Source organism: Boleophthalmus pectinirostris, unplaced genomic scaffold (assembly GCF_026225935.1).
Source record: "Boleophthalmus pectinirostris isolate CB_2022bp ecotype Guang Dong unplaced genomic scaffold, ASM2622593v1 HiC_scaffold_15, whole genome shotgun sequence".
Taxonomy (NCBI): Eukaryota; Metazoa; Chordata; class Actinopteri; order Gobiiformes; family Gobiidae; genus Boleophthalmus; species Boleophthalmus pectinirostris.
In genome coordinates this window covers 14,670,924-14,683,964 of record NW_026571070.1, presented here as the reverse complement: position 1 = coordinate 14,683,964, position 13,041 = coordinate 14,670,924, and the positions used below count along the sequence as shown (strand labels likewise).

General features: G+C 34.1%; 1 protein-coding gene across 1 annotated transcript; it reads right to left on the bottom strand.

Annotated features, from left to right (window-relative positions):
* Positions 1–33: 33 nt before the first annotated feature.
* Positions 34–7,011, bottom strand: mcur1 (mitochondrial calcium uniporter regulator 1). Its single transcript, XM_020930812.2, has 9 exons — positions 6,653–7,011; positions 3,978–4,097; positions 3,781–3,884; positions 3,270–3,371; positions 3,148–3,189; positions 2,480–2,551; positions 2,337–2,390; positions 1,462–1,576; positions 34–1,383 (listed from the first exon to the last, which is right to left on the bottom strand). The coding sequence occupies exons 1-9, from the start codon at positions 6,900–6,902 to the stop codon at positions 1,328–1,330; spliced, it is 915 nt and encodes a 304-aa protein (XP_020786471.1). The 5' UTR covers positions 6,903–7,011; the 3' UTR covers positions 34–1,327.
* Between the last annotated feature and the right edge of the window lie 6,030 nt (positions 7,012–13,041).

The following is a 13,041-nucleotide window of genomic DNA, read 5'->3' as shown; positions in this document are numbered from 1 at the left end:
GTAGTGTGGTAGTGCAACAAACAAATAATAAAAGTAGATTTCTAGATGCGTTTATTTATTAAGTACTCAGTGTTTGTTTCCTTTATAAGGCCTTTTATTTATGGAAATTTTCCACAACATTAACACTGCATATAAAAAAAACAGAAAACAAAACATATTCCAAACTTCAATCATTGTGCGATAAGGCAGAGCAGAGGTAACAATTAACTTGTAGTCCTGATGATATTATTTATTTACAACCCAAAATTTACTTTATTATTATTTATTTCTGGACAATAACCATTTTAGTGGATCCTCCATTGTCATCAACTAAACTGTGCTCAAAAGTTGGTCATTTTTGCTGTTTGGTCATTTGAACAGCTCCCTATAATATAAAAATACACTAGAAGGTTGCATGTCTTCAAATGTAGGGTTGTGCAAGCCTACAGGTACAGTTGTAATATTGGGATAAAAAAAAAAAATTGGGTCAGTTTAAGTCATTTTCAGAATCAGGTTATGAGAAAATGAAATGCAAACCCAGCACACTGTTAATCAGTGAATTGAGGTACTTACTAAGGCTACTTCAGTTTAAAATGTGTTCAATGCAGTTTTGAATGCATCACAAAGAAACCTTGGGCTGTGTAAAAGAAATAGGGACTGGGCTCTAAATATTTCAACATTTTAAATATAAAACTACATCATATAAAAAGGATTTCTGTTGTAATGAATATGTATATGGCAAGCCCTGCATAATACCCTTAAAAAATCATAAAAGGAGCAAAAGCAAAATATTTAAGGGAGAATTATGTAACTTTTCTGATGTCCCCATGGAGATGCCATTGCTTTGCAAGCAATGTCCCTTAGCATTGCATTACACGTATCTCCATGGAGACGAGCAGAGCAAGTTGCATGTCAGATTTGGGGCGAGGCAATCCTGCAAGTATGGGGTTTATCAAGGCATTTTTACAGTACTAACACCTGCAATTAAAAAAATGCAAGTTTAATGCCATAGTGTTGAACATCTCCATGGTGACGAGGAAAAAGCCTTTCACCAGAAATGTTACATAGTGCTCACAGGCAGAATGCATGTTTTTCAAGGTATTTTTAACCTATAAAACCACCTGTAAATTAATAAATGTAAGGTAGATCTGTTTAATGTCATACTTTGGAACATTCCAGGCTGGGCAAACAGAGCATGAACCCCCTACCAAAAAGTTACATAATGCCTCTTTAAGTAACCTTCTTTAGTCTGTGCCATAAAAACAAACAAACAAAAAAAAAACTATTGAACTATATATTGATATAGTCCAGAGTGCATTGTTGATCAGTGCTTCAAGTAAAGTACATTTTACATCCAAATACGATAGAAACCCAGAACCACAGTGAGACAGGTGAATATTGACCCTAAACGAGACAAAATAATGCATTAGTAACAGTTCAGTTATTAAAATATTGGAAAAAATATATAATGTATTGATTTACCTGCCAGATATTTGATAGTATCTAATTTATGCGACTCCAACATTGTTTTTAATCCGGCAACTTCTGTGTCAATTTTCATATTGGTTTGAGTGAGGTGACGCTCGTGTTCAGCAGTCTGCAACAACAGTGAAATAATGAATGAATTTTATCTAAATGTGTTACTAAATTAAAGAGAACGTATCACACTTCTGTGCGAACACATAAAATATTTAGATCACCATGTTACTTTTTATTGTTGTAAAAATGCTATATTTGCCGAAAACAAGGTATTAACACATTTCATTTTAGATGCTCTGAGTCTCTCCCCCCTTTGCTCTCTAGGCTAAGTCACTCCCACTTCAGAGCGCTATCACATTACAATCAGCCTGCACCCCACTAATGAAACTACTGCACATTGCATCAGGTTTGTGAAGTTGTAGTAAACAGGATCGCACTGCTAACCATAAGGAGGGATAGAATAGAGCCTGGGAGAGATCACCAGATTACTCAAACATGCATAGATGACATCTGAAACCATATTTTTGATGAGGGAACAATTTTATAACATGGTAGAAAGCTCCAAAAAGTGGATTTGCATAATACCTCGCCTTAAACAATGTAAAATACTGTGGCTCTAGTCATCGTCAAGAAGATTATCCTCACAAATTGGAAAACCAGTAAAAGCATAAACATTACACATTGGAAAAATCTACTCATGGATCATATCTAAACAGAATTTCTCCAAGATACCAATAATCAATAACTGATAGAACCACTCTCTAGCTGGACTCCGCTCATGTTATTTCTATTAACTACAGAAACATAATTTCCTCACAAATCTTTGTTTTTTTCCCCTTCTCCCTAGAAATGATATTAAAATACTGAGAAATACCAACCATTTCCATTATTTCAGTACGTGTTTCCAAGAGCTTCTTTTCATGCTCTGCTTTCTGTAAATATATTGAAAAACACGCCAAGTAATAATTAACAATATCAAAAGGGCTGAACTGTTTTTTTGTCTTTTTTAGTTAAGACTCACCAGTTCCTTCACTCGACTTTTCTCCAAATTCATGTCCAAAAGATTGTCAGAGCGCACTTTGTTCATTATGTCCTGCAAAACACATTTTATTCTAAGTACTATCATTACTTTTTCACTTAAAACACAAATCCTGACCACATCTATCTGCATTTTAATGTATTTATGACTTAAAATGCAACAGTAACAGGCATGCGGCGTGTTCAAATTATTGTTATTTATGCATTTAAAATTGATTAAGTATATTTAATTAAACTTTTCTACAGTTACTGAATGAGTGTTTCTGTCTTAAATATTAAAGTGACAGTACGTAACTTTCTAGAAGTGTCACGTACTTCAAACAATAGAATATATTCGTTTTATGCCATACTGTTTCCATGGATACAAGGGGGAGTGGCTTTCTGCAAGACCAAATAAGTGTCAGGTTTGTGGAGATGCAAGCCCGCTCAGAGTAAAGACGCATGTTTTTCTATGTTGTTCAGTGGAATAAAAACAATAACATGAAAAAAACATGCTGTTATTTGAGTGTGTTTTTTGGCTAAAAGGTTACATACTGGGGCTTTAATCAATATCAAATCCAAACAAACTTCTCTTAGGGTACAATTAAGTTTATTCTATTATATTCACACATATGTATTTGGAAGCATGTTATTTGAATAGAAAAGACTTACTGCCAGCTGGACTTTAAGCTGCAATAACTGGATTTTCAATTTCTGTGGGACAATCAAAAAAATATTCATGTTAAGATAAGAAATTGTGCTACCACTCAGTTATGTTTCTAATAAATCTGTACCTCGTTTTCTGTCAATAACGTGGAAAACTCGCTCTTTTCCAGAATTATCATGTCCTTCTTAACAGTTGCAATTTGAGACATCACGCGCTGTAACATGATCTCCTGCCAAAATTACAAAAATATTTAAAAAAAAATCAAAAATAAAATATGTAAATCACGTTTGAAATATAAACATTAAAGCTGCACTGTGTAACTTTTTGGTCGGGGATTCGTTACCTGCTTGTTTCTATGTTCCACAGTATGACATTAAACAGATCTACTTTATATTTATTCAATTACAAATAGTTTTATAGCTCAAAAATACCTAGAAAAACAGGAATTCTGACTGAGTGAGGTTGCCTCTCCACAGATCTAACCTACAACATGGTCTGGTTTGGTTTCCATGAAAATAAAAGTTTAATACTGTACATACTGTGAAACATTCCAGACAAAGCAATACAATCTCCATGGAGAAAAGCATCTGATGAACCCTCCACCAGAAAAGTTACACATTACATGTTTAAGTCCTGACCTGTTGTACTTTAGTGACCATGTCTGAGTAGATCACATCCATATTCGAGTTTGTCATTTGGACCAGTACGTTGACTATGACTTCAGCCTGCTCAGTCTTGAAACCTAAAAGAAAACAACATGAGCTATTATAAAAAAAAACAAACAAACAAACAAATATATAAGAGAAATTATAAGAAAACTGGTATAGAAATGTACCATTGTTTTCCAGGAGTCGAACCACTGCGTGTGTGTCAAAAAACAGCTTCCTTCCTTCACTCTTGGGCACATCAGGACTTAAATTATAATGTATTGTTTCGGTGGTTGATGAAGAATATTCTGGAATGATAAAAAAAACAGTAATAATCAGATTAGTATAACAAACCAGGGTCTAATGTACCGAAATTCAGATACTAATCGATACTAAAACTAGTAACGAAACTAGATACTCATTTGAGCAGGTATCGAAAAAGTCACATTCACAGGACAGAAACTAACCTTTCCTGAACAGTTTTAGAATGATCTTGACCTGTATCAGAACAATTATAGGAGGACATAGACTAGTATACGCCCATGGACCACTAAGCAATCTACCTGAGCAACTGAGAAAATTACACAGATATAAGACCACATGGTGATATAAAAGTAAGTACTATGATTTACTGTTGAAAATCACATTCTATTGTCTAAATAAAGTGTGATTTTTATAATCATCATGGTATCAAAATCAGTATTGGGTATCGAGTCTATTCCTTAGTATCAAAATTGAGTTTGAAATTTTTGTATAATAACAACATTACCAGGGTCACATGCATTTTTAAAGTGCATTTTATATTAAAGGCAAATGGTTATCAACACATCAACACATGACTTATAAAAAATTGAGACATCCTGTGGTGCAGACCTGGGCATTGTACAGCTCCCGGGCCACATACAGCGCTTTAGTTAACTCTGACTGGCCCATTTAAGATAATTTTGAATTACAAAATAAACATATTTTATCATTTCACCTCATGAATGGACTAAAGCTGCATTGCTTTTATTTTAGAAGTGTTTTTAAATTAGATTTTTTGTAAGGCAACCTCGCTTTGTCATTGCTTAAACTCATTCCAGTCACATAAACTCTTACCAGTCTTGTCAGCTTGTCAAAACAATGCTATTTACTGCTTTTTATAAAGAAACACAATTAATATTATGCAGAATTTAGTAAAACATTTTGGCCCAGCTCTCAACAATATTTTCTGTTTCTCACGTGGCCACATGGAAAAAATAATTTCCCACCCCTGCTGTGGAGTATTTTGTAAACAGGAGTGCATTTACATAGAAACATGATGGTCACAGGCAGGGAAAGATTTTATAGAACTCAATATAGGTCATGTATGTTGTTAAAGGCAATGACAATACTGTTATTATGACAGTATTGTCATAATAACCTCAATATACCTCAATAAAGTGAATTACCAAACATGTACAGTGGACTTTATCCTCTTCAGATATTATTCCTGAGCATCATTTTATCACAAATCTTCTACTGTTACACTTCAGTTAATATAGGATCTTGAGTAATAATAGCAGTGGGAGTGAGCACTATTTATTGTCATGCAGAAATGAAACTACCTTACAGCCTTAAAGCCCCAGTATGTAACTTTCTTTTTTTTTTTTGGTCAAAAAGAGCACTATAAAAAATAAAAATAAAAATAAAAATGTATTAAGAATTAAGTAAGTACTTAATTAATATCTTAAAACCTAGACCTTAATTAAATTGTTACTAAACACAAATCTTTCTTAGTTATTATTTTCTTTATTTATTATTGACAAAAAACACAAATTAAAAACTAAAAGGGTATAAGAAACTCAACAAAGGGCTCAAACCATATTAAAATAGAGAACACAAGAAATAAACAATAACAATAATGATGATGATTATTATTACTATATCCCTAATACCAGTGAGCAAATATTCCACTTCCTATTATGTTCCATAAACTTGTTATTCTCCATGGCAATTATTTTTTTCTAGATTGTACTGATTGTGAATTATGTTTGTAAAGTATTCTAAACATCAATTTGATATTGTTGAAGCCTTAAAATTAAAAATCTTTCCTGACAAAATAATTGTATTCAGAAAAGATGTGAACTTCCCCTCAAAAATGCATCTTTCTTAATGAAGTATTTCTTAATTATGAATCTAGCCTTCTTCCTGCAGTAGTAGTAGTACCATTCCTATCACTTTTTATGACTTTATTTTATTTTAATGATTGAAAGACATTGGCTGACAACATTTGCTCTACATTAGGGTCACCAGATTTTCATAATGTAAAACTGGGACACACCAGGGTTGGTATAAATAAAATTGTGAAAAGAGCGCATAATAACATTGTCCATTCTCGACTCAGTTTGGGTCATAATCTGAGGGACTTCTGTTGACGCTTTTTTTTTTTTTTTTTTTTTTTTTGCCTCATGGTCATTTTCAAGATCAGTTTTCTGTATTTACACAAAAACAATGACAATATATTCCTCTCTTTACTGTTGGCAGGGATCAGACTGGTCAAAATAGGGACATTTCTTGTATAAAACTGGGACAAATAATTGGTTTTGTATAAATCTTCTTGGACATGGACACAGGGCTCAAAACTGGGACTGTGGCTACAGTGTCAGCATGAAAATTGAATGGCGACACTGAGAGACAATATGACCTCTGTTCCCCGCTGTGTTAAGCCCATTGATCTATAATAAAAAAAAACGATTATACTTTATTATATTTATTATAGTTCAATTCTGAAGCCTGTCATGTCTCTATTACCCTTTATAATGACTTTAAGCAGTCATCAGACGCCTCTCACATGCCTCTTAATTACACGCTCCACTTTGCAATTTTACACTTCAAAACTTACCTCTTGTGGACTTCCGCCGGCTCAGCCCGGAGAGATGCCTCAGAGCTCTGTAAGATAGTTTTTCAGTCTTCAAAAAGTCCAAACGTGGTTGAAAAATATGGCTAAAATGTGGCTCAAATCGTGTACGAGATGTGACAGCGCCCGACGACAGAAAATCTGCTCTGTGTTGACAACAAAATGGATGATAAAACTTACATAAATTCGTATTCATTAAAAATCTAAGCCGTAACTTTACTATTTTGGGCAACATTATGAAACTATACTGCCCATATGAGCTAAACTTGATCAGTCAAGGCTATTTACACTTTAACATTGCTGCTTCACCTTTCCGTAGTTTTACAAAGTGCAAAGTTACCGGAAATTAGTGAACCAAAACAAACTTTTTAACATCCGGTTCGTCCTTTCAAAATAAAAGCAGGTTAGATTATTGTTTAGACCAGTGTTTCCTAACTACCAAACATTTTTTGGGACCCATATTTTAAAAGTTACCAGCATTCACGACCCAAGTCAACAGACATTATTCATAAATCACAAAATAAAGGTGGATTTGACCATTATTGAACATAATCAATCAATCAATCAAACTTTATTTATAGAGTGCTTTTCATGCAAAAATGCAACACAAAGCACTTTATCAGGATATTTTATTGTTGACTGAGTGATTGTATCTCTCAGAACAATTATTATTACTGTACTCAAGTTTTAAACAATGAAAAACAGTAAATGAACCAGCAATAAAAGGTCTCCATAAGTAGCCTATTTCTGTCAGAACTGTATATTGCAGACCTAAATAAAGAATAAAGTTTGTCTAAGTGTAAGTCTAAAAAAATACCTGGAGTTGTGCTTCATTCACACAGACATGGTCATAAGAAAAATGGTGACTCTCACAGTTATAGAAGACAGAGATTAGTGCATCAGTGGAGGCAAAATAATGAATTAATAATGAATAATGAATCTTATGAACCGTTTCATTTCCCAGACTATATGAGGCCTATCTGGTCAACGTGACTGCAGATTTAATCCACTTCCCCGAATTTACAATGGCTCAGGAATAACCCTCTATTTCAGATTATACTGTAGTTAGACCATAAATCAAGAGCAAATAAAGAACTTGGAAAATTCAGCTGCCAAAACTTGCAATAACTGTTTTTTCATGGAAATTTCTCAGTATGAAAAGTTTAATTGTCAAAACAAAAAAGATAATCGCACACACGACAACTTGAACACACATTCTTTTTTTTTTTGTTGTTTTTTTTTTTTTACAACATTTAGTATATTATAAAATTCAATGTAGTGTTTAAAGGTGCACTATACAATTTTTCTGGTACATGTCTAACACCCGGTTGTGTCCATGGAGATATGTTAGGTTTTCCTTGCTTACACTTAACACTTAATTATAAGTGTTTATTTATTTATTGCAATAAAACAGTGGTTGGAACATGGAAAAATATTCACTTTACTATAAGAGGGCCCACCTCTGCACAGACCAAACCTGTAAACTGGCATGGTGCTTGTCTCCATGGAAATAGTCAAGTTTAATACCGTACTGAACATTTCCAGGCAAAACAACAAAATCTCCATGGTAGTTGAACCTCCACCCAGAACATTACACAGTGCCTTTAAATAACGAATAATACATTAATAAAAGTAAGAGACAGTTTCTAAGTATCAGATACAGACTGTATCCAAAGAAAAAGACTGTAATTACAAACAAAATTGATAGTCCTATTGTGTCATGGCTGGTTGATTCTGACAGCATGAAGTCAACCACAAGACCCTCGTACCGGTCTAATCGATTAGAGGTCACATTGTCTGGTTCATGTTTCATATAAAAGGAGCAGGACTCACTCACATCAAACCACAAACATGAAGCCTGTACTGCTGCTGCCTGCTGCTCTTGTGGCTGCCCTGCTCTCCTCCGTGAGCACTGTTCATAACCCAGGACCAGTGCCCTACCATGCCTTCTGCAGATCCATATGGTCAGTTGAATTTTAACCTAATATTCTTTTTTATTTTAAACTTTATTTTAACTTAATTAATTAACTTAGAGTGCATTTCATCATCACTTTTGTTTTGTTTTTAGGTAATTACTTAGCAAATTAGTTTGCTAGTTAGAACTAGCAATGCTCTAATCCTGTATTTAAGACCTGGTTTACCCATTGTTTAGACCTAGAATAGTCCTATTTTAGACCTGGTTTGGGTCTGATGGTAAAACTAAATATTTTCTTTGAGAACCAATGCAGCACAACATTTATAGCCAAGGGCTTTTTAATAAACAAAACTGACATGATCAGTCCTGGTTTAGTTTTGGTTTAGACCTGACTAATAGCCTCAGTTCTACATTCAGCGCTGGTGTAGTCTTGGTCTAGACCTTGTTAAGTCCAAGGTTCAGTGCTGGTTTAGTCATGGTTTAGACCTGACTCAGAAAATTAAACATTTGAACTGTTGTTTTCAAACTCAGGCTGTTTGCGGCCCCGTGTACCGTGATCAGCACCACACTGGAGAAGCAGATACAGGCCTTCAGTCCCGCAGCCGGATGTACAAACTGTCATTATAATGTGAGTATTTTTAGATAAAACATTTATAGTGTTAAAATAAGTTAAATAAGAATTAGAAAAGATTATCCACAATTTAAATAGTTGGTCGTTCAATTCCTGCCTCCTCCACTGTTTGTCCTCCTGATAAAATGAAAACCCTGTCATTAAATTTTAATTCCCAAAGAATTTATATTGCTTAAATGTATTTTGTTTTTGTTTTTTGTTGTAAATTACCTTTTCAAATTTGCTCTTCAAATTTGCAATTCACCTACAAACTTGTTGTAACACACAACATAAGTTAAGTGTTTTTATGATGTGAATTATTTTGAATGCTAAACCCACAATGTAAACAAATGTATTCATTATTTTTTCCTCCTCCTCCTCTTCCTCAGCTGGTGTCAGTGACTCCTCAGGCTATCATGGCTAACCACACCTCAGCAGATGGACTCATTGCAGAAAATCTCAGCTTTAAATTCATGTCCACTGTTTTATCTGGAGGCTGCAGGGTCTGTGTAAGTACATGCGACAAGCTCAGTACTTCATATTAATTTATATTTATTTTGAAGGCTCCATATTACGCCATTTATAATGTTGTTTTCCTCATCACAAACATACCTGGAGTTGTATTTTGTTTCATTCACATATGTTAAATACACAAACCCTGCATATTTATTCTATTTGAGTACCAGAAGTGCTCCACTGTGTTTTTAAACTCCATACACCTTCACTAGAATCATTTGGATGATGTTACTCAAACATGTGTGAATGAAACAAAACAAAGCTTTATGTTTTGATGAGGAAACAATTTTCTAACATGGCTAAAAGCTCACAAGAGTCAGTTTTATGTAACCTTTAATTATCAGAGATTATTAGTAATTGCTTTATTTATTTATACTTGATAGGCCAACTCCCAATCCATTGCTTTCACCAGTCTGCTTGACAACGGCCTCAACTACTGTAACCTCCACAATTTGCTCACAGGTCGGACATCTTAAACCACTGAATAATATGGCTTTATATGGATAATTATGTAGTGATTATGATTGATTGTATTATTTATATTTCGATTTATATGTGTATTTTCTGTTGCAGCGAGTGGTCTTGCCTCACATCCAGGCTTTCTGGAGATGACCAATGAGTGGGCTTGCCTTGGTTATGGACTGGCCACATGTAAATCAGAAGGAACAATAATCGCAAAAAAGAAGTGAATCAGCAATAAATTGTGCTCAGTCTGTGTGAACTAGGAATAAAAATATGTAATACAAACTTTTTGGTGCATTTTCCTTATTTAAACTGTAACTTTTTTTTCACACAAGGTTTGCAAAGTATGAAATGTCATTAGAAAACCACAACTAAGATAGAATTTAAAACCAGTTAGATTATTATTAGTCTTTCTACATCTCCAAACCTCAAAATGCTCTGTTTCACCAGGTGATGTCTCCAAGTTTGTAATATTCAATTTCAGAATAATATGGAAATTGTACAAAAGAAAAACAAAGATATTAGTGACAAGGAATATATTATGAACAGATATACAGTAGTTCTTGACATTCAAAATGCTTGTGGACTACAACTTCAGGAAAGCAAATTCTAAATCCTGCCAAATTCTGTGCATTGCAGTACTTTTTACCACCTGCTTGACCCAATAGTGTTGTTTTGCTTAGAATTTTCCACAGTATGGCATTAAACTAATATATCTATATATATTAGTACTGCATATCTAAAATGTCTCGCCTTTTTTCAACATGTGTTTTTCTTGCTGAGAAATCTTGGAAAAATATGGTATAAACATTTTAGGCAAAGCAATTTCATCTCCATAGAGACAAGCTTTAAAATGAATAACTTTACCAAAATTGTCATACAGGAAAAACTAGTTATGATTTTTGGCTAAATCTGGTAGTGACAGCCTGGTCTATATTGTTAGTGGATTTTCAACAGTTAGGCATGTTAATACGAGGGACTGAGGTTCTTGTGGTCTCAGTCAGGTGTTGTAAAGATGCCAATATTTACAGCTATTCGGTAATTGCACCTATTGTCCTCCATAGACAGTATCAGCAAATAGAGTTCAGTTGTTTAAAACCCATTAGACCTGTTGCTCTCAAAGTATCACATGATTTACTGTCTAAATGTACATATACTAAAATGTAGTAAATTTGATCCACAAAAAAGTTTAGAGGCTCATTAAATATATATAATGGTGTTTCCTCGTCAGAAACATACCTGAAGCTGTTTGTTTCATTCACACATGTTTAACACACAAACCCTGCATATTTAGGCTGAATTCTTCTCTCAGACAGAAAACTCTGTTCCACCTTGTGATGTCATGTGATATTTCAGGCAGTGCTCCAATGTATTTTTAAAACTTAAAAGTTGTTAAATCTTTACTATTTCAATGGGAGCAATTCTCTTTGTAAGAAACATTGTTTTGAAGCTGAAACAAAAGGACATCTCCTTCTTATTACGACCCTATTGTCTTGTGCTCCTTAAAACCACCGTGAAGTCAGACTTCAACCACAAGACCCTGAGTCCGTCAGTGTCCTAATCGATTTGAGATCTGATTGTGTGGAGCATGTTTCATACAAAAGGAGCAGGAGCAGGACTCAGTTACTTCAAACCACAAACATGAAGCCTATGCTGCTGCTGCCTACTGCTCTTGTGGCAGCTCTGCTCTCCTCTGTGGGCTCTATGACCATCCCAGGACCAGTGCCCTACCACGCCTTCTGCAGATCCATATGGTGAGGAGGCAGTGTTTAATAGTTTATGATTGATGGGGAAGTGTTCTCAGTATAGACTTAAAATTACTAAAAGATTATATGCTTAAATAGTGCTTAAAATATTCTTAAAAATTATTCAAATTATTATTATATTATTATTATTTAAATTATTATTCTTAAAAAAAACTGAATTTTTAAATTTATATTCACATTTTTATATTCCATATTCCTAAAATCAGAAAATTCAGACTCAAATTGTTCAAGAGATTCAATGACTTTTACTGCTCCATGACATAAAAAGTACACAGGACAAAGGATATTTCGGGAATTATTTTTATATTTTTATTTTAAAACCACAAAAATGTTAATAAGTTATAAATTCTTTTAACATATCAGATGTCTCTTGTCTCAATGTCTCAGGCTGTTTGCGACCCCATGTGCAAAGATCAGCACAGTGCTAGAGAAGCAGATAGTGGCCCTCAGCCCTGAAGTTGGATGTGCAGATTGTCATTACAACGTAAGTACAAATATATTTAAAGTCTGCAACATGTTGATTGAGCTTAGAGAGCCCATATTATGCTGTTTTCTGATCTATTTTATAATGTTGTTTCATCATCATCATATCTGGAGTTGTGTTTTGTTTCATTTGCACATGTTTAACACACAAATTCTGCATATTTAGGCTGAGTTCTTCTCTCAGACAGAAAACTGGGGAGTATCTTACCATGTTAAGTAACTAGGTTTTGCTTCAGGTTCAAACAGAAGTGGTAGAAAATAACAGATGGCCCACCGTGATAAAAAAATACTGTATAATTCTAAAAACAGACCAATTGTTTCAGAACTTGCTTGCACTGGTCATGCTTTGCTTTGTTCTTATGCAATTATATTGTAATATTGTATTTCTTATTATTATATTTAGTTGGTGTCAGTGATTCCTCTGACTATCCTGGCCAACCACACCTCTGCAGATGGACTCACAGCCGAAATTCTCTGCTTTAAATTCATGGACACTGTTTTAACTGGGAGCTGCATTGTCTATGTAAGTAACTGACATAAGTATTTTCATTTAAAGATGCACTGTGTAACTTTTCTGGTGGGTGGTGCCTACCTGTGTGTCTCCATGGTGATCGGAGATTGT